This window comes from Solanum dulcamara, chromosome 4 (genome assembly GCF_947179165.1).
Source record: "Solanum dulcamara chromosome 4, daSolDulc1.2, whole genome shotgun sequence".
Taxonomy (NCBI): domain Eukaryota; kingdom Viridiplantae; phylum Streptophyta; class Magnoliopsida; order Solanales; family Solanaceae; genus Solanum; species Solanum dulcamara.
In genome coordinates, this window is record NC_077240.1 from 23,794,824 (window position 1) to 23,817,189 (window position 22,366).

The 22,366-nt window shown below is 36.1% G+C and overlaps 1 protein-coding gene across 1 annotated transcript; it reads left to right on the top strand.

Moving 5' to 3' along the window:
- The first annotated feature begins 901 nt into the window (after positions 1-901).
- Positions 902-22,187, top strand: LOC129887027 (abscisic-aldehyde oxidase-like). Its single transcript, XM_055961966.1, has 10 exons — positions 902-1,052; positions 13,662-15,326; positions 17,635-17,894; positions 17,998-18,207; positions 18,603-18,821; positions 18,960-19,922; positions 20,434-20,529; positions 20,934-21,032; positions 21,152-21,341; positions 21,703-22,187. Exons 1-10 carry the CDS (start codon positions 902-904, stop codon positions 21,924-21,926), a joined length of 4,077 nt encoding a protein of 1,358 aa, XP_055817941.1. The 3' UTR covers positions 21,927-22,187.
- The last annotated feature ends 179 nt before the right edge of the window (positions 22,188-22,366 follow it).

Sequence of the window (22,366 nt, forward strand, 5' to 3'; positions counted from 1 at the left end):
GTTTAACTGATCAATTTAAAGTCATTTTGTGCTTAAGATAAACATCAATAAATAATTGGATTTGTTTGGATAGATTTATTTTAAGCAGTTTATAAGTTGAAAATAGTTTATAAGTCAAAAAAAATAAGTTGGACTGCACCTACTTTTTTTTTTAACTTATAAACAATTTTCAACTTATAAGTTATTTAAAATAAGTCCATCCAAACCGACTCTAAAAAGAAAAATATATCATTCTAATTGAAATGAATGAAGTATTACGTACTTTGTTTGTTGACTATATTGTGCATGTAGCACACACTTTTGTGTAAAAGCAAGTATTTTTGGACACCCAATTCAATTCAAGATTCTTGCTTTTTCAGCTCTCAAATTTTTCAGCTGACAAATTAGAAAGAAAAAAAAGTAGAAAAGGACAAGATTTTGATAAAGGGTCTGTGTCAACTTAACTGCTTTGAGTGTTTCAGCTAGCCAAAGAGTCTTGATTTAACAAGCTTTTGTGTTAAAAAAGCAAGTATTTGGATAACCAATTCAATTCAAGATTCTTGCTTTTTCTTCGAGTCCTCAAATTTTTCAGCTCAGAAATTATATACATATATTTGTGTGTAAAAGCAAGCATATTAGTCACCCAAATCAATTCAAGATTCTTGCTTTTTCTTCCAGCTATGATATTATTCAGCTGACAAATTAGCAAAAAAGAGTAGAAAAAGACAAGATTTTGATCAAGTGTCTGTGTCAATTTAACTGCTTGAGTGTTTCAGTTAGCCAAGAGTCTTGATTTAAAAAGCTTTTAAATTATTTTGTTAAAAAGTAAGTATTTGGACACCCAATTCAATTCAATTCAAGATTCTTGCTTTTTCTTTCTGTCCTGTTATTTTTCAGCTCAGAAAGTAGATATGTTATATTGATGGAGGAAAGACAGAAAAAAGGGAGTTCATTGATTTTTGCAGTTAATGGACAGAGGTTTGAGTTGCCATGTATCGATCCTTCTATAACTTTGCTTCATTTCTTGCGCTCTCAGACTTGTTTCAAGAGTCCTAAACTTGGTTGTGGTGAAGGTAATTCTTCTTTTCTTATACCACTGTTACATGTATAAGTACTATACTATGTGTTTCTTTAATAACTCGAGAGTCGGGGCGGGTACTTCACCTTAATTTCATGGTATAATACATAAATATAATCCTTAACTTTGCCCGGTAATTATGATCTCTAACTTTACTAATGCACAAGTAGGTACTTTAACTATCTAAAACTTGAACAAATAGACACATTTGTCCTATGTGGCATCCTACATGATAATTTTATTTCCTACGTGGCATCCTATGTGTATTGTGTCACATAGGGCACGTATGTCTACTTATTCAATTTTATACAAGTTTAAGTGTCTATTTGTGTACACCCAAAGTTGAAGGGTATAAATGTGAAATGAGGCTAAGTTAACGGACAAATTTATGTATTATGCATAATTTCATTGGTACCAGCTACTCCTGATTGATGATTTTGACGGATCGCCTAATATTTTTGCCTTTGATGGATTAGAATTTGAGATCTCATGATCCTCAATCGACGACTCGGAGTATGTTGGAAATAAACCAAGAGTAGGAATCCTAAGTCTTTTAGGATTAGTTATTTGATATTTATTTAATTCATGTCTAGTTATAATTTATTTGTCCTAGTTCATATAGGAATATGTTTTCTACTTCTAGTTTAATTTGGTTTGTTGGTATTATAAATATGGGTGCCTTATTACATATTTTCAATATAGTGAGATATAAAAGTTTTGAGTTATTAAGTAAAGTCTCCTATCTCTTCTTTCTAGCTTAATAAATTTCTTCTATATAACCTTTGTTGGGTCTTTTACTTGCACATCTATTATTCCACTATGTGGTTTTATTTCCTTCAAATTGGTGTCAGAGCTTGTGTAAGATCCTATTAAAGTCTCGTGTGAGATTCGACATATACAAAGAATATGGATATTCCATATTTAATCGATTGTCCCGATTTTATATTTGATGGCAAAAATAATTTTGAGAATTGGTATCAATAGATGAAGAATTTTTTCAATATTGTTGGACTATGGTCCATTATTGATAATGGGTCCGAGGAAGCCCCCGAAGAAATAACATTGACTGGTGAGGCAGTTATACAATTAGAGAACAATAGACAATTGGATTATAAGACCCGCTTCTACCTTTACATCCAGTTAGAATTGCATGTATATAATAAATATTTGCATGAAAGATCAACAAAGGCGGCTTGGACAATTTTAGTAAAAGCACATCGACGTGCTACAAACGTGAAGAGAGAAAAACTTCAAGAGCTTTGGAGACAGTTTGAGTTGGCTCAAATGAAACCAACAGAATCAATCAAAGATTTTTTTACGAGAATTAAAGAAATTGTCGATGGTCTAAGGATCAATGGAGAAGTATTAAAAAAAGTTAAAGTTATTAAAAAGATATTAAATTCTCTAAGTTTAGAGTTTCAAACTAAAAAGACAGATAACGAGTCTACTCATAATCTGAATACCTTGAGACTTGGTGATCTAGAAGATGAATTAGTGATATATGAGATGTATCTTAATCAACAGATAGAGTGATAGTGGATGAGGTATTGCAAAGAAAGGATGATCAATCAAAAGAAAGAGAAGAGTCATCAAATTTGTCAGAAATAAATAAAGAATCATCGAATCTGACTTATGAAGAAGATCAGAATTTGAAAATTGTGGAGAAAAGAAGTGAGGTTAATTTTTTTTTACTATGGTATAAATATTCTTGGTTGCAAAAAAGACTCCAACAATGATCAATCTAATAAGCCAATAATTTTTGGAATAACTAAAAGGATAATTTGGTTGAAACTGGTGCTATTTTGATAGAGGCTAATGATTTAAGCCATGAGATATGTAATAGACATGATTGATCTATAAGAGGTGAATCTATTGAAGAAGAAATAGAAATACTCACTATTATCTCACAAGAAAAATTATTTGACGCTTTTGAAGATAAAACTAGCAATAAAAGAAGCAAAAGTATTCACCAAGAGCAAGGTTTTAATGATCTATCCAAAATTGAAGTAGAAACAATTAGAGCTCTAGATCCGCAATTGAATTGCATGATTATGGATATTAAGGATACAATCAACTTTGAGTCATCATTCAAAATTGTAGATTATGAAAAGTATGAAAAATTATGTTTTGACGATATTATTGTACTACATATAAAAAGGCAAATTGAAGATGAAAAGGCACGCAAGATCAAGTACAACTCAAGTGGAGAAGTAGATGATTTTAAGGCAAGAATGTTCATTCAAGAATACAAGAAAAGAAAAAAATATGATGATGATATTTCAAAAAAGTTTGATATGAAAAAAGCCAAATTGACTTTAGGTCCTGTTGAAGAGAAATTGAAGTTTACTAAAGATGACACACATGATTTTGTTGATGCTAAATATTTAAAAAAATTGGTAGGGAGTCTAAGATACTTGACTTCTACAAGGCATGCTATTACTTATGGAGTTGGATTAATTAGCAGATTTATGAAATCTCCGCGTCAATCTCACTTGCAAGCAGCTAAGAGAATTTTGAGATATATCAAGGTACACACTGTAATGGCTTATTTTATTCAAAGACTAATGATAATAGTCTTGTCGAATTCACTTATAGTGATTGGGCTGGTTATGATGACGAAAAAGTACTTCTGGCTATACATTTTATTTAGGATATGGCGTATTTTCTTGGTCTTCAATGAAGCAACAAGTTGTTGCTTTGTCAACTGCTGAAGCAGAGTATATGGTTGCAACAAATAGTGCTATTCAAGCATTATGGTTGAGAAAGATGCTTGAATTTCTTCAACACAAGCAAGATAGTTCTACAAAGATATTTTGTGATAGTAAATTTGCAATTGAGTTAACAAAACTTCAGTTTTTCATGGCCGTAGCAAACACATTGACATCAAATGGCACTTCATTCGTTATTTGGTTCAAGATAAAGAGATAGTAGTTGAATATTGCAAGACTGAAGAACAAGTTGCTGATATTTTCACAAAGCCATTAAAATTGGAGTTGTTCATAAAGTTGAAGAAGATGCTAGGCATGGTCTCATTTGAAGATCTTGGTTTAAGGGAGGGTATGTTGGAAATAAACCAAGAGTAGGAATCCTAAGTTGTTTAGGATTAGTCATTTGATATTTTTTTAATTCATGTCTAGTTAGAATTTATTTATCCTAGTTCATATAGAAATAGATTCTCTAGTTCTAGTTTAATTTGATTTGTTGGTATTATAAATAGGGGTGCCTCATTACATATTTTCAATATAGTGAGATACAAGAGTGTTGAGTTATTAAGTAAAGTCTCCTATCTCTTCTCTCTAGCTTAATAAATTTCTTCTATATAACCTTTGTTAGATTTTTTACTTGCACATATATTGTTCTGTTGTTGTGCCTGGGCTCATACATTAGGGTGATCAAGGAAATGTACGAGGGAGCCAAAACCAGGGTAAGGACAGTAGGAGGGGACTCAGAGCACTTCCTAGTGGTGATGGGGTTGCATCAAGGATCAGCTCTTAGTCCTTTTTTATTTGCCTTGGTGATAGATGGATTGACGCGACAAATTCAAGGTGCGGTGCCATGGTGTATGCTTTTCACGGATGACATAGTCCTGATCGATGAGACTCGCCGCGGAGTTAACGCTAAGCTGGAGGATTGGAGACATACCTTGGAGTCTAAAGGGTTTAAGTTGAGTAGGACAAAGACAGAGTACTTAGAGTGCAAGTTCAGTGAGACACCTCAGGAGGTTGGCGTTGAAGTTAGGCTTGGTGCTCAGGCCATCCAAAAGAGAAGTAGTTGCAAGTATCTTGGGTCTATCATGCAAGGCAGCGGGGAGATTGACGATGATGTCACACATCGTATTGGGGTAGGGTGGATGAAATGGAGGCTCGCTTCCGGAGTGCTATGTGACAAGAATGTGCCACCAAAACTTAAGGGCAAGTTCTACAAAGTGGTGGTTAGACCGGCTATGCTGTATGGGGCGGAGTGTTGGCCAGTTAAGACTTCTCACATTCAAAAGATGAAAGTTGCTGAGATGAGAATGCTGAGATGGATGTGTGGGCACACCAGGAGCGACAGGATTAGAAATGAGGCTATTCGGGACAAGGTAGGAGTGGCCTCGGTGGAAGACAAGATGCGGGAAATGCGACTGAGATGGTATGGACATGTGAAGAGGAGAGACACAGATGCCCCAGTGCGGAGGTGTGAGAGGCTAGCCATGGATGGTTACAGAAGAGGTAGGGGTAGGCCGAAGAAGTATTGGGGAGAGGTGATTATACAGGACATGGCGCAGTTACAGCTTACGGAGGACATGACCTTAGATAGGAGGGTGTGGAGGACCCACATTAGGGTAGAAGGCTAGTTCATAGTCTCGTTATTTTTCTCTATTTATAGGTGTAGTAGTGCATTACGATCTCTTGCGCTTTGACTTCTGATTTCTGTTATTTCTGTTATTATTTATTACTTTCTATTCTTTAATTACTCAATTGTACCTGTGACGTTTTCATTATTTATTTAATCGTTATTTGTTATTAGTATTTAGTTATTTGTATTTATTTGTTAGCTATTCGTTATTTGCTTGTTGTTTTTCTCATAAAGCTTTTAATTTTCTATTCTTATCTAACATTTTTTTTTATGCATTTATGCTTTTACTGAGCCGAGGGTCTCCAGGAAACAGCCGTCCTACCTTGGTAGGAGTAAGGTCTGCGTACATTCTACCCTCCCCAGACCCCATGTTGTGGGATTTCACTGGGTTGTTGTTGTTGTTGTTGTTGTTGTTGTTATTGTTGTTGTTGTGCCTGGGCTGAGAGCAGTAGAGCACTAATAAGAAAAGAAAAATCTGCATATTAAGAAATTGATTTAGGTAACATATAAAGAGTGCAACTTAAAGTAAAGCTCAGTTTTTAAAAAAAAAATAGGAAAAAGGCATTGATTATCCCTCTAAACTTGTCCCGAAAAATTGAATATATATTGAATACATGATTAAATTAGCATGATAATTTATTACACACCTTTATTAAATGAATGCAAGATAGTCAAAAACGCGTTTTGAACGCGTAGTCAACAAAACGCGTTTTGAACGCGTAGTCAAAAAGGGAACAAAACGCGTTTTGAACGCGTAGTCAAAAAGGGAGGTGCAATACGCGGATTTTACACATGTCTAGTTTCTTATAAATAGAGGACCTCTTGCCCTCATTTATCCCATCCCAGAAAGAGAGAGTAAGAATACAAAGAGAGTTATACACCAAGATAAATATTATAGTCCTGAGTGTCCTCTTTAGTAGTTGTTCCTTTTACAAGAGAGAAGTGTTAATTGTTGTTTTCTCCTTGTATTTGAGAGCAGTGTACTCCATATTTTAATAATAAAATCCTTCTACCCCGTGGTTTTTCCCCTCTATCAGTTAGAGGGGTTTCCACATAAAATTCTCGTGTCCAATTTATTTTCATATTTATTGTCATATCAAACTTTAGTTGTGGTGCTTCCTCCCCCAACAATTCTTCCTGCCACATTAGCACTACATTAACTCTATGTCAGAAATTATTTTTATATCTTTTTTGTTTTCTTTTTTTTATTAATTAACTTTTCTTTTGTTAACTATATTTTACACTAATTAATCTCTAATTAATTATTAAAATTTTGTAATAATTATATCTTCTTCATCATTAAATCTTACCCACTCCATCTCCCATCTCACCGAAAAAATCATGTTCGGTCACCTCCATTATCATTTTTTGTTCTTCACCACCACCATATCACCTTCAATTCTTCTTCTTCTCCACCTATCACCAAATATCACCACCACTATTATCAATATCATTTTTTTCTTGTTCACCACCTTTAATTTTCTCTTTTTTGTCACCGGCCACCCAAACATCACCAAACTCATAAAGTTGCCATCACCATCAAACTCAAAAATTGATTTACAACCAAAATTTCTTTAATAAAGCCAAAAAATAAAAAAAGATAGAAACAATCAACCGAAATCACCTAATTATAACTTAAGAATTTATTTATGATATCAAAAATGTTTTTTCAGCTTATTCCTTTAGTAAAAATTTTCATATTTGATGTTATCGTTCAATTATAATTTCAAAAGATTACTATTTTCTAATAATTAAACTTAATATTTTCTAATAATTAAACTTTTCTAGATAAAATTTAATTATTCACTAACAAATCTATGAAATTAACCTAAATGCGAATAGAAAAAAAGTTGCACGAAATGAAGAATAGTACTTGCTTGTATTGAACTAATGGTGTAAGTTAGAAACATGTGGCTGATGTCAACCTTTATGATGATAGCCTGAGGCAACTAATCGAAAATTTGAGTTGTAAATAATTTTGATGAAAAATAAAGAATGAAAAAGAAGTGGGTGGGATGCGAAGAAGAGGAGGTGTGGAGATGGGGGTGGGGTTGGAAAGAGGATTCTAATTTATTTTTTTATTTTTAATTTTTTATCTACGAGCTTATTTTTTATTTTTATTTTATTTGTTTGCCACATTAGTTTTAAAGAGAAATAAATTTACTTTTAAATAATAATGATGTATAATAAATTGTTATGATAATTTAAACATGTATATATCTTTTCGGGATAAGTTTAACGGGAACATATATTTTTGTCTTTCAAAAATAGATTTTTTAATTATCCTCCCCTCTTTAGCTATCCATCATCATACCCCAACTCCACCCCTCTTCAGTTCCCCATCGAAATAACATCCATTATCTTCAGTTCCGCTTTAGTTCTCCATTTCCAAATTTTGGGTAGTTTCTTCAATGAAAATTTTGGATCAAGTTTTATGAGATTTATTTTATTTAAGAGAATTGTTCTATCAATTCTCTTCTCTTCTAATGTATTTTACAAATGCCTTAGAATATGAGAAAACAAGTGAGAGATGTAATGTGAGGTGTGTTACAAATGAATCAAGAGCTACCTATTTATAGGAATCAATTCTTGCTCTTGATGTCATCCATCACATCACAATCTTGTTCTTAATATCATCCATGACATCACATTGTGTCAAGATATCAAAGTTTATCAAACTTTCACCTACCAAGTTGCTACATTAATTTATCTAGAATCTTGTCAATTTTAACAAATCTGCACCTTGGCAAGATTCTCCATTTTCAACTTTCTCTTAACAACTTTTGATTTTGTCTTCAACCTCAACTCTTTCAATCTCCACCATGGTTTGCATTCTAAGCATGTGTATGAACAACTCCGACCAAATCTTCTAAGATTACTAGGCAATCCTGTTGTAAGAAACAAGAAGAATTAAGCCTTTGTTGAACACACTAGCTCCACCTAGCAGTTGTTCTCCCAGAGTTGCATCAGTTGATGCATACTCCCGTCAAGTCCTTGCACTGTGCAAACTTAGCAAGCGGGATTATCTTGGTCAACATGTCTACAACATTATCGTCTGTGATAACCTTCTCGACCTTGATAGCTCCCTCTTCAATGACATCTAGAATGAAATGGAATCTGACATCAATATATTTGGTGCACTCATGAAATCTCTGATTTTAATAAAATGAATAGCACTTTGACTATCACATCATAAAGTTGATTCCAGTTGAACCAAACTCAATTTTGCCACCAAACCTTTCAACCAGATAGCTTCTTTTACTGCCTCTGTTGCTACTATATATTCTGCCTCTATTGTAGACAGAGCAACAATTGCTGTAAAGTCGATTTCCAACTGACGGCACTGCCAACGAGAGTAAAGATGTATCTGGTTGTGGATCTTCTTCTATCAAGATCCCCTACATAGTCAGAATCCACAGAATCAAAAACTGAAATACCTTCACTTTTCCAAAAGGTTAGGCCAACATCAGAAGCTCCTTTGAGATATCTCAATATCCATTTAATAGCTTCCCAATGCTGTTTTCCTGGATTGGCCATGTACCTTCTTATCACACTTAAAGATTGAGCAATATCTGGACGTGTGCACACCATAGCATACATAATGCTACCAACTTCGCTAGCATAAGGAACCTTTGACATATGCTCTACCTCATCCATAGACTGAGGCATTTGGAACCCTAAAAGCTTAAAATGAGAAGCTAACAGTGTACTTACAGACTTGCTCATATGAATATTGAATCTCTTAAGAAACTTTTCGATGTACCTATTATGAGAAAGATGTACTACACCATCTTCTCTTGAAATCTCCATTCCAAGAATTTTCTTTGCAGCTTCCAAATCCTTTATGTCAAATTCCTTGCTCAATAGTTTCTTCAAAATATTCATCTCTATGATGTTGTTAGCAACAATAAGCATATCATCAACATACAATAATAGATAAATCATAGAGTTGCCAGACATCTTCTTGTGATACACACAACTATCAAATGCACTCCTCGAGAATCCATGTATAGTCATGTATGCATCAAACCTCTTGTACCATTGTCTAGGGGATTGTTTCAAACCATACAAAGACTTCTTCAGTTGGCATACATGATCTTCTTTTCTCTCAGCTAGGAAACCTTCAGGCTGATCCATATAGATTGTCTCTTCTAGATCACCATGTAAGAAAGCAACTTTGACATCAAGTTGTTGAAGCTCCAAATCATATTGTTCAACCAATTTTAGTAGCACTAGAATTGAGCTATGTTTCAAGATTGGAGAAAAGATTTCATTATAGTCAATTCCCTCATTCTGACTGAAACCTTTTGCAACCAATCTCGCCTTGAACCTTGCATCTTCCACTTCTGGAATACCTTTTTTCTTTCTGTAGACCCATTTGCATCTAACTGTTCTCTTCCTATTTGGCCTTTTAACTAAGACCCATGTCTCATTTTTTGTGAAGAGACTCCATCTCTTCCATCATAGCTAACCACCATTGTGCAGCATCCTTGCAAGAGGTTGCTTCAACATACGAGGAGGGATCGAGATCTTTAATCTCTTCTTCTGCAACTATGAACGCATATGCAATTAGATTTTCTTTCTCTATAAGACGTATCGGTTTTCATATCTGACTTTTGTCCCTTCCCTTCTCAATTGGTAACCTTGACATCATGTTCTTCAAGATCTGCATCTTTTGACTCATCAACTTGAGTCACTTGATCCTTTTCCTTGGTAAGCTCTATTGGTAGCTCCACCTCCTCGTTGTTCTTGTTTCTTGATAATTCTACAGAAACTTTATGAAGATCAAGTATAGAGGATTCATCAAAGATAACATCTCTACTAACTACAAATTTGAGTAAAGACAAACACCAAAGTTTGTACCCTTTTACTCCATCTACATACACTACGAATATGGCCTTTTAGCCCTAGGTTCAAGCTTTCCTTCATTAACATGATAATAAGCTAGAAACCCATATATTCGCAGGTATGAATAATTAGAGGGTTCACCTGACCATACCTCATTCGGAGTCTTAAAGTCAATCATTGATGCTGGAGATTAATTGACAATATGAGAAGCAGTGTGAACTACTTTAGCCCAAAACACTTTGGACATTTTGGCTTGTAAGAGCATACAGTGAGCCTTCTCAACAAGAGCTTTGTTAATCCTCTCAGCAACTCCATTCTGCTGTGGTGTGTGCCTAAACATTTTATGTGTTGCGATCCCATGAACCTTGCAGAAATTATTGAACTCTTCACTGAAAAACTCCAAGCTATTGTATGTGCGAAGATACTTGATTTTTCTCTCCATTTGATTCTCAACTAAAATCTTTCATTCTTTAAATGCTTAAAAATCTCAACTAAAATCTTTCATTCTTTAAATGCTTCAAAAGAATCATTTTTTTCCTTCAAGAAACCCACCCAAACCTTTCGTAAAAAATCATCAATGAATGCGAGAAGATACCTCTTTCATCCCTTCGATGGAAGCTGGGAGGGACCCCATAAATCTGAAATAGATGTAGTCTAGTACTCCTCCCGTCTTGTGCTTGCCGGTGCTGAAACTGACTTCTTCTGCTTCCCTAGGACCCATTTCTCACAAAATTCAAGTGTGCTGATCTTCTCACTATTCAAAGGTTTCATTTGCTTAACATCTCCAGTCCTCATGCACTTATATGGCCCAACATCATGTGCCATAATCTTGTTTTGTCATCATAAGATAATTGCTGCACTGTAGATGCATTAACAAAGCCAACAACGGTGCTTTCTGCTAATGTGTAGAGGCCATCCTCCAGCTTGGCCTTCAACATGACTAAAGAATCTTTAGCCACCTTCATTGTACCTTCTTCGCTCATGTACTTGTAGCCTTGTTTATCTATAGTATCCAGGGAGATCAAATTCTTCTTTAGATTAGGAACATGACAGACTTTTGTAATAGTCTTCACGATTCCAACATGGTAGCGAACCCGAATTGAACCAATGCCAACTATTTTACAAGTTGCATTATTTCCCATTACTACAGTTCCTCCACTTGTCTCATAGCTGCTGAACCAATCTCTTCGGAATGATATATGCAGAGTACAACCTGAGTCTAACACCCATTTGTTGTCATAGACTCCACTATTGCATGGTGTTGCTAGTACATATTTATCATCAGAATTATGTACCTACTCAATAATGGATGCACTCGTTTTTTTTTTAGATTTTGACATAGGACAATCTCGTTCAAAGTGTCCTTTCTTGTGACATCTCCAACACTCCGCATTCTTCTTAATCACATGAGTCTCTGATCTATGCTTTGATTTTCTCTTTCCCTGTTGGCTAGTACGACCTCTCACAAAGAGCCCACCAGTTTCATCATCTTTGTCTCCTTCAAAATGCCTCCGCACATCACAAGAGTTAAGTTTTTACCGCACTTGCTCAAGAGTGATAGGCGCCTTTCTATACATCATTGAATTATCAATATCACGATATTTTGAAGTCAATGAAAATAGCAAAGAACATGCAAGCATCTCCTCATCGTTCTTAATTCTGGCAATCTATAAGTCCATCAAAAGTTTATTGAATGCATATAGATGGTTTTGCAACAAAGTACCTGACTCCATCTTAAATATGTGAAGACGTCGTTGTAACAACATCCCCGCTGTAATCGACCAGTCTTGGTAAAGCCCTTCCAGCCTTTCCCATAATTGTTTGGCCGTCTCCTCGGTACTTGTACTTACTTCACAAAGTACGTTAGGTGCAAGGGATAGTTGAATTACACTTAATGCATCTCCTTTAATTTTTTCCTTGTCGAAAATCGATGTAGTATCGGAGTACTTTCCGTTAATAATATGGATTGAACCTTCCCTCCGCAGTAACGCCATTATTTGGATTTTCTAGATATTAAAGTTGTTGCACCCACTAAATCTATCAATTTTAAATTTCATGGAACTCATTGTTTTTACTTGTTCTTCCTCTTCTACTACAAAGTATTTGAAAATACAGAAAACCAAAGTAATCCTTTTCTGATGTGTTAGTTTAGACTGTGTTGCAAACACAGAGCATACTCAGATAGAACCTTAGCTCTGATATCAATTGTTAGCGTAATCGTGAAAATATAAAGAATAAGGAAGAACAACAATATTTAATGTGGTTCGGATCAGAATGATCCTACGTCCACCAAAGAACAACTGTCTTTATATTAACAAAGAAAGGGGAGAGATCTCAAATACATCTAAGAGAATTGTTCTATCAATTCTCTTCTCTTCTAATGTATTTTATAAATACCTTAGAATATGAGAAGACAAGTGAGAGATGTGATGAGAGGTGTGTTACAAATGAATCAAGAGCTACCTATTTATAGGAATAAATTCTCGCTCTTGAAGATGACGTCAAATTCTTGTTCTTGATGTCATCCATGACATCACATTGTGTCAAGATGTCAAAGTGTAGCAAACTTTCACCTACCAAGTTGCTATATTAATTTATCTAGAATCTTGTCAATTTTAACAGTTATAATTTTCACGGTGATTGCTATAAGTTTTAATGGTTGAAATAGTGGGTTTAGTGGTTATGTGGTTGTGTAGTGATGGTAATGAAGGAGAAAGAATCAAATTACATTTGATGTTTATTGACATGGCGCTGACATGATGTGGAGGTGAGTGTAAAACATCTCTTATCCATCATGTGAGTGGTTATATAAGTCTTAGAGTGTGTTAAAGGTAAGTTATGTCATTGTGATTTCACCTATTTCAAGTGGTACTTTGCCTTCTCCTTTTTCTTATTCAGTTTTGATGACTTATCAGGAATTCTTTTTAGTTTTTTGGCTCCTGTGCATAACTAAATTCTACTCCCAAGTGTTTTGTGACCACCGAAGGATATGATGGGACAGTAAGGGTTTTAAAATCTTCAAATAGAGGTCTCGGGTTCAAGTCTTAAATGTAGGGTCATCTTTAGTACAGAGCGCTGTAATGGATTGGTCAGGCCATTGGATTCTGGTTTCTTGAAGGTTTCAGGCAATGAAATCTTTCAAATAAAAAATGAATGGTTTCTCTTAATTTGCGGTTGCAAGCTTTTTATTTTCTTTTTTAATATGAAGTAAATGGCTTTTTTTGTTTCATAGTGAACTACTTTATGAAATTCATTTTCTTATTTCTTCTGGTTAATTGGGAGTTGAAACAATTAGTTCTCAATACTCGAACCTGAGATGTAATAATCATTTTCCTTGTTTGCTGTGTTTAGACTAATGTATTTATGTAGCAAATTCTCAATTTAGGTTCAGAAAGAAAACTTATTTGTATGGTTACAGGTGGTTGTGGGGCTTGTGTCGTTCTGGTATCGAAGTATGATCCTGAGCTCAAAAAGGTTGAAGATTTTAGCGTGAGTTCGTGCCTTACACTTATTTGCAGTTTACATGGTTGTTCAATTACTACAAGTGAAGGCCTTGGGAACACCAGAGATGGATTCCACTCTATTCATGAAAGATTTGCCGGTTTCCATGCTTCTCAATGTGGCTTTTGCACTCCTGGAATGTGTATGTCATTTTTCTCTGCTCTTGTCAACGCCGATAAAGGAAACAAGCCAGATCCTCCACCGGGATTCTCTAGGATTAGTTCATCCGAAGCTGAAAAGTCCATTGCAGGGAACCTTTGTCGGTGCACTGGATACCGGCCCATTGCTGATGCCTGCAAGACTTTTGCTGCTGATATTGACATAGAGGATTTGGGGTTCAATTCTTTTTGGAAAAAGGGAGATTCCAAGGAAATGAAAGTAAGTAAATTACCTCCCTATGATCCAACCAAGAATGTTAGTACATATCCCAAGTTCTTGAAAAGTGAATCCACCATGATTTTGGACTCCTCAAGGTACCCTTGGTACAGTCCTGTTTCCATTGAGGAGCTACGGAGCTTGTTAAACTCCAATGTGACGGAAAATGGTGCAAGCTTTAAACTTGTCGTTGGTAATACCGGCACTGGTTATTATAAGGAAACTCAACGATATGATCATTACGTTGATCTCAGGCATGTCCCTGAACTCTCAATCATCAAAAGAGATCAGACGGGCATTGAAGTTGGAGCAACGGTGACTATCTCTACATTCATTTCATTCTTGAAAGAGGAAAGTAAAATCAATTTTGGTTCATATGGGAAGTTAGTGTCCGATAAACTGGCTTACCACTTGGAGAAGATTGCTTCGCCATTTGTTAGAAACTCTGCTAGTGTGGGAGGAAATTTGGTTATGGCACAGAAGAATGGTTTTCCTTCAGATATTGCTACATTATTTCTCGGGCTTTGTGCTACTGTTACCTTGATAACTTGTCATGGACTTGAAAAGCTCACATGGGAGGACTTATTATCGAGACCACCACTAGACTCGAGGATTGTGCTTCTAAGTATTTCGATCCCATTTAAGAAAGATCAAAATTCTAAATTTTTGTTTGAAACCTATCGTGCTGCTCCACGACCTCATGGAAATGCATTGGCATATGTAAATGCTGCTTTCCAGGCTGATGTTTCTCTCTGCCAGAACGGCTTCCTGATAAACAATATTCAGTTGGCATTTGGTGCTTATGGCACAAAATATGCAACAAGGGCTAAAAAGGTAGAGGAATATCTAACCGGGAAAATGTTAAACGTACATGTTTTATATGAAGCACTTAAATTAGTCAAACTATCAGTGATACCAGAAGATGGCACTTTGCACCCTGAGTACAGATCAAGCTTGGCTGTCAGTTATGTTTTTGAGTTTCTTTATCCCTTCACTGATGCTCATTCTGCTATTTCTGGTTGTTTACTCAATGGAATTAATGACATCTCGGTCAAGGAAGTTTTCAAAAGTAGTAAAGATGGTTGCATCAGTCAGGGGCGAAAACAAACACTACTATCTTCTGCTAAGCAGGTTGTTGAATCAAGTACTGAGTACTATCCAGTAGGTGAACCAATGAAGAAGGTCGGAGCTTCCATGCAAGCTTCTGGTTTGTTTCTCCTTTTAATATTTTATATCATTTTGTGCTCTGTACCCTTTTTTCCGGCTTTGACACTGATGACTTTTCTGAGATACAAGTAGTTATGGACAAAGTATACTTATTAAAATGACTACGAGTGTTACAATGATTAAATTTATAGTTAATTCAGTTTTAAATAGGGAAGTCCGGTGCACAAAGCATCCCGTTTCACGCAAAGATGCTTGTGATCGGTACACATATGGAAACTTGTCCCTTCCCAAGTCTTTTTGTTTCTTCAGGGATCCTCTGGACATTCCATTTTTATGATATGTGATTTATATTACTACGTTGCTCGGATTGTTCAAAGTATCATTGGATGTGTGTAGGATCCTCCAAAATCTATGCATTTTTTGAGGATCCAACACGCATGTGACAATATTTTTGGGGGGTTCAAGAAACATAGTATATTTTGTGAAATTGATAGCTGACTTTTCTGATGTATCTTGGGTTTTGATGATTTAACAAACAATTGTACAATGAATGATGCAAAGAGAGACATGGGAGAAAAGAGGTGCATACTGATAGGGGGAATATACGAGAAGTGACAATAATCGAAAAGAGGGAACAAACTTGATATAGTTTTTCATCATCAAAAAGGGAAAAAATGTTATACTTGTGTTTTGATGATTTAACAAACTATGAGATCTGGTAGAGGGACCTGGTTCCATGAGTAACGTCGGCCCAAGACAGGAAGTGGAAGTCAGCTGTAAAGCTCCAAAAGCTGCAGAGGTAAGTGGGCTCATCAGCAGAGGTGCACATGTGTGTTTGATGAGTGAACACATTATGGGACCTGGTTCTATGAGTAACGTTTGTCCGGAATAAGAAAGTGGACTACAATTATAAAACTGCAAAAGCTGCAGAGGTAAGTGGGCACAGCAGTAGAGGTGCACATTGGGTTTGATGAGTGAACAAACTACGGGACCTGGTCCTATGAGTTATATCTGTCCAAAACAAAAAGGTGGACTATAGCTGTAAAGCTGCAAAAAGTTGTAGTGGGTATGGACACGGCAGCAGAGGAGCAGAAAGGTCAGCAGACCTCAGGCCATGCGTAGCTCCCATGTTTTTTTGTCTCTCTTATTAAGAGAACATTATGAAAAAAAAAACATTAGTTTTTGCACATCAAGAATATACAAGCAATTATTTTCTCTCAAGGAAGAACAACTTCCTCAAAGCAGCAAGGGACTTGATCGAGCTTCTTTTGAAGAATAATTTTTAGGTTGTTGCTTTGTTGTAATGTTGTGTCTTATGTGCTAAATATTGTAAGATCAGTTCCTATGCTATAAAGGAACATTGATCATTTCATATTACACTTCTTGTCATCGAGTTCATAGCTAGAGTTAGCTTTGAAGGGTGTGTTTAAAGTCTATGTCAATTAGAATTAGTTGGGGTAGTGGGCAATAGAGGTATTGCTTAGTTGGTGGCTAAAGTTAGCCGTGGTGTATTGTTGAAGTCTGCACTAACTAGAGTTAGTTTGTGCAGTGGGCAATAGAAGTATTGCTTAGGCTCAAAGTCTTCTAATAGCGGTATTGCAAGCCAAGGGGTGGAGAGGGTTAGTGTCTAGTTACAATAAGTTGTAATAGACTACTTTGTTCTTGCATCTTAGTGACATTGGTAGTGAAACCCTGTGGGACAGGTCCTAGTTTTTCCTCCCTTGAGCAAGGGGGTTTTCCACGTAAACATTGTGTATCATTTTACCTTTTGTACCTAACTTGAGCATTCTGACTGTGTCAAGGGACCTGGTCCCCTAACTCGTGTGGTGGACGTTTATTTCATCAATTTGAATTGAAAATACACAAGTAAAGAAACAAGAAGGAAGGAAGGAAAATCTATCTAGGAGATATGAGATAGAAGTTTACTGTGTTGCAGAAGAATAGTGTTATAGTAGGCTGATTGTTACCATTCTACTGTAGTTAAATAGAGTTACGGTAGGCTGATGGTTACCATTCTTTGAATTTAATACATTTTCAGCTGAACTTGTATTTTGGTTGTAAATTTCCTCATCAGTCTTTTTTCCTCCCTTGTCATTTATTTTCCATTTGAGACGATTCTTGCGCTTTTGTTTAGAAGTTCTTTTTTCTCTGAAAATGGTTCAGTATTTTTCTAGACTAGTTTTTTTGGTCATTTCTTCTCCTTTGTTGCCATCGTTACCATGTATTCCTTCCACCATGCTTTTATTTTACCAACACAAAATAGTTAATCTTCATATTATTTTAAATGATAAATTTGTGTCTGCGACATTCTGAACTTCAAATGCACTGCTTTATATACTATTGTCCAGGTGAAGCTGTTTATATAGATGACATTCCTTCACCGCCAAACTGCCTGCATGGAGCATTTATATACAGTACGAAACCATTAGCAGGTGTAAAGGGAATCCAGCTTGAGTCTAATCAATTAACAGATGGAGTCACTGCTGTTATTACTTCTAAAGATATCCCAAGTGGAGGGGCAAATGTAGGAGTCATTACAATGTTTGATCCTGAGCCCTTATTTGCAGATGATCTTGTCCGATGTGCTGGTGACAGAATTGCAGTTGTGGTGAGCACTTAAAGTTTCCTTCTGCTGGAACTGTGTTCTATGACATATTAATTTCTCATGCACTTCAATACAGAGGAATTTTGAACTATTTCTAATGACACAGGTTGCTGACAGTCAGAGGTCTGCTGATGTGGCTGCAAGAACGGCCCTAGTTGAATACGACACTGCAAATATAGATTCTCCCATTTTAACCGTTGAGGATGCTGTTGAAAAATCTAGCTTTATCGAAATCCCGCCATTTCTATATCCAAAACAGGTTGGTGATTTCGCGAAAGGAATGGCTGAAGCTGATCACAAGATTCTCTCCACTGAGGTACTTTCTATTTCTCTACTGTTCACGTTTGTTTCAATGGTTTCCCTTGTTGTAGAATCTCTCTCTTAATAACTTAGGATTTAAGATGAGACGATCACACACCTAAACATGGTATCAGAACGCATGTCCTAGGTTCTAATCTCACCGCCACCCATTATTAAAAAGAATTTCCACATGCTTGGCTCATAAAATTAAAAAAATCAAGTCAGAGCATGAGGGGGCATGTCGAAGATATAATTAAGTAAATAAAAGTGTTCTCAAGCTGTTAGATGAGATGGTCACACACTTCAACATCCCAAATTTTGATTCCTCGATGGTGATCTAGCATGTCTAACTTAATGTATGTTAAAGGTTCAATTTTTTTACTTATTGAATTTCTTAGCAATAATTTCCAGGTAAGACTCGGTTCCGAGTACTATTTTTATATGGAGACACAGACTGCCCTTGCAATTCCAGATGAAGACAACTGCATGGTTGTTTATACTTCAAGTCAGTGCCCTGAGAGCGCACATACTGTGATCGCCACTTGTCTTGGTATTCCTGAACACAATATCCGTGTAATTACAAGAAGGGTCGGAGGTGGATTTGGGGGCAAGGCAATCAGAGCAATGCCTGTGAGTATATAGAACAAGATAATAATAAAAAATTTACAATCTACATAATTATGTTTGGAACATTATTAGTTTATCTTCTATAGTGTTAATTTGTAAAATTTTCTTGACTCTGATGTCAAAGTTTATGTATGATTTTAGGTCTCCACAGCCTGTGCACTTGCAGCATACAAGTTAAGGCGACCTGTCAGGATATATGTCAACCGGAACAGTGACATGATAATGACAGGAGGAAGACACCCAATGAAAGTAACATATAGTGTAGGATTCAAGTCAAGCGGAAAGATCACAGCATTACATCTTGATCTATTGATAAATTCTGGGATCTCAGAAGATATAAGCTCCATGCTACCATTAAATTTGATTAAAGCACTAAAGAAATATGATTGGGGTGCCTTATCTTTCAATGTAAAACTATGCAAGACAAATCTTACCAGCAAATCGGCTATGCGGGCCCCTGGGGAGGTGCAAGGATCTTATATTGCCGAAGCTATAATAGAGCATGTATCGAGTTCACTGTCAATGGAGGTGGACTCAGTCAGAAATAAAAATGTTCATACATTTGAAAGCCTTAATTTGTTCTATGATAACATTGTATCAGTAGGAGAATATACATTGCCTAGTATCATGGATAAGCTGGCTGTGTCCTCAAGCTTTTTTCAACGAAGTAAGATGAACGAACAATTCAACCAGAAAAACACATGGAAGAAAAGGGGTATCTCTCGAATGCCAATCGTGTATGAAGCTATACAACGACCGAAACCAGGGAAAGTCAGTATTCTGCAAGACGGATCAATCGTTGTAGAGGTTGGAGGGATTGAGATTGGCCAAGGGCTATGGACAAAGGTTAAGCAGATGACTTCCTATGCTCTTGGTTTAATCGAAAGTAGTTGGGCCGATGACCTTGTGGAAAAAGTACGAGTCATACAAGCAGACACCTTAAGCATAGTGCAAGGCGGGTATACAGCCGGGAGCACTACATCTGAATCAAGCTGTGAAGCTATTAGACTTTGCTGTAATGTCTTGGTTGAAAGGCTGACTCCTCTTAAGAAACAGTTGCAGGAACAAAATGTCTCTGTTGATTGGCCAACGCTAATTCGCCAGGTTTGTTTCCCACTATATTACCCCCTTTTCACATTGTCACAGTCAGTAACTTCTGCTTTTCCGTGCTGGTTTTTGCTGTCGCAGTTAATTTGTATTCTTTGAGATTTCCTCTTTGCAGGCAATGTGTTATCATCAATGATTACCTTGTTCTTAACATGTCGTCGTGTCCAAACAGAACTCATGATACCAACGATGTTAAATTTAATTAGTCACAGGATAAAATACTGCAAAGTATTAGTTGAAATCTGCTCCACAGGTGAATATGAATTTCTTAGTGTTGAATTCAATTTGAAGACCATAACAAATTGATTCACATAAAGGGAATGGAGGAAGATGTAACGACCCATTCAGTCATTAATTGCACGACTGTAGCTTTGTAACCATATTGAACTAATTGCCTGTGTAGCTTGGAAATAATTTGTTAATTTAAATCCATTAGCCACTCTTGCTCGTCTTTTAAGTATCTGAGTCTGCAGTTCTTTCTCTCCGACTCACCCCCTTCTTTTTGCAGGCACAAATGAAATCAGTAAACTTAGCAGCAAATTCTTATTATGTACCAGAATCTGGTTCCATGAGTTATTTAAACTTCGGCGCTGCTGTCAGTGAGGTAAACTTGTTATTTCTGTCACTTTTCTGGTTCCGTCATCCATGTCTTGGTAACATTCCCTGCTTCAGTCTGCTATTTTAAAGCGGACATAGAGAAGATCACCAAGAGTTCGCAATCCACTGCCAAATTTATTCCAATTCCAAAAGCTAGGATCGAATCGGTATACTATTACTGATTTGATCCGACCTCTCTTATTGAAAATGTTCAACCTTGAAGAGGACTTGAACCTCCATGCTCTTTAGCAAAAGATTTTGAGTCTTATGTGTCTACCGCCTACCATTTCACCACCAAGACATCTTGAATATCTATGAGTGCACAACTCTTGGCCGGAACTCTGATTGTGGACCATTTTGCAGCCAATATTTTCATATGGCTAAGTAACCAATAATTATTATTTTTTGCAGGTGGAGATTGATATTCTGACCGGAGAGACTACCATTTTGCAGTCGGATATTATTTATGACTGCGGGCAGAGCTTGAATCCAGCTGTTGATATGGGACAGGTTCTTCCCTACGTCGTAGATCATGCATTCGAGCTTGTTATTCAAACTTCAGAACTATTTAATCCTTGATCACAAGATAGTTCAAAATAGTGGCAATTGTTTTTTTCTATTCCTTGCAGATTGAAGGGGCTTTCGTTCAAGGAATCGGATTTTTCATGCACGAAGAGTATCTTACAAACGAAGACGGGTTAATGGTCTCAAATTGCACATGGACATACAAGATCCCAACGATTGACACCATACCTCGAAATTTCAATGTTCATGTGTTAAACAGTGGACATCATGAAAAACGTGTTCTCTCGTCCAAAGGTATACTTCTTTCTTCTTTTCCTTTCCTGTCCCTTCAGTCGAACAGGTTTCTCGAGTTCTATGCTTGTTCGTTTATAACTGCGGATGCCATGAATAGTGTTATGGAATGGAATCAAGAAAATAAACAAAACTCATTATATTGATTCATTACATTGTTTTTTGCATTGAAAATAAAAGACTACGTCACTATTTATAAAGAACTAAATTAAAGGAAATAAAACAAAACAGTTGATTGTGAATCTAGTTATTATTGTATATACTAACTTGAGGTTGTTATATGAATACATAATTAAACTTCAAATCCTGGAACCGTCTTTCTACATACAAACCTTTGAATCTTAATATGAATACTTATTTGCAGCATCTGGTGAGCCACCATTACTTCTGGCAGCTAGCGTCCATTGTGCAACACGAGCAGCCATTAAAGCAGCACGTGAACAACTCACACTATGGGACAAGCTTGACGGATCTGTTTCAGAGTTCTACCTGGACATCCCCGCCATATTACCCGTTGTGAAGACACAGTGTGGCCTGGATTATGTGGAGAAATACTTGAAAATGTTGCTGGATCAGAAATCTAACTAAAGGTGCATAACATGTCTCAAATGATACTGAACTATGTTGCTCGGACTCTTCAAAATGTTGTTACACCCGTGGCGGTTTCTCCAAAAATACACTATTTTTGGACGACTCAACATGCACCCGGGGACATTTTTAAAGGGTCTGATATTGAATACTTATTTTGCTTTAAATTTTCTTAGAAGAACAAGTTTCTTTGTTATTCTGTCTGTACCAACCTCAATGTAAAAATTTGATTGTTTAGCAATAAGAATGATGTTGTAAAGAGTAAATTACGTGAAACTTCGCTGTATTATAATTCGGGTACATAGGTATCCTCTGTATTGTAAAATCAACCACCAGATATTCTTGTGTAATAAAATCGAGCTTTTGGCCAAAATTATTCTTAAACTATACTCCAATCTTAGATTATATCCTTAAAATATTATTCTTAATAGAAAACATCC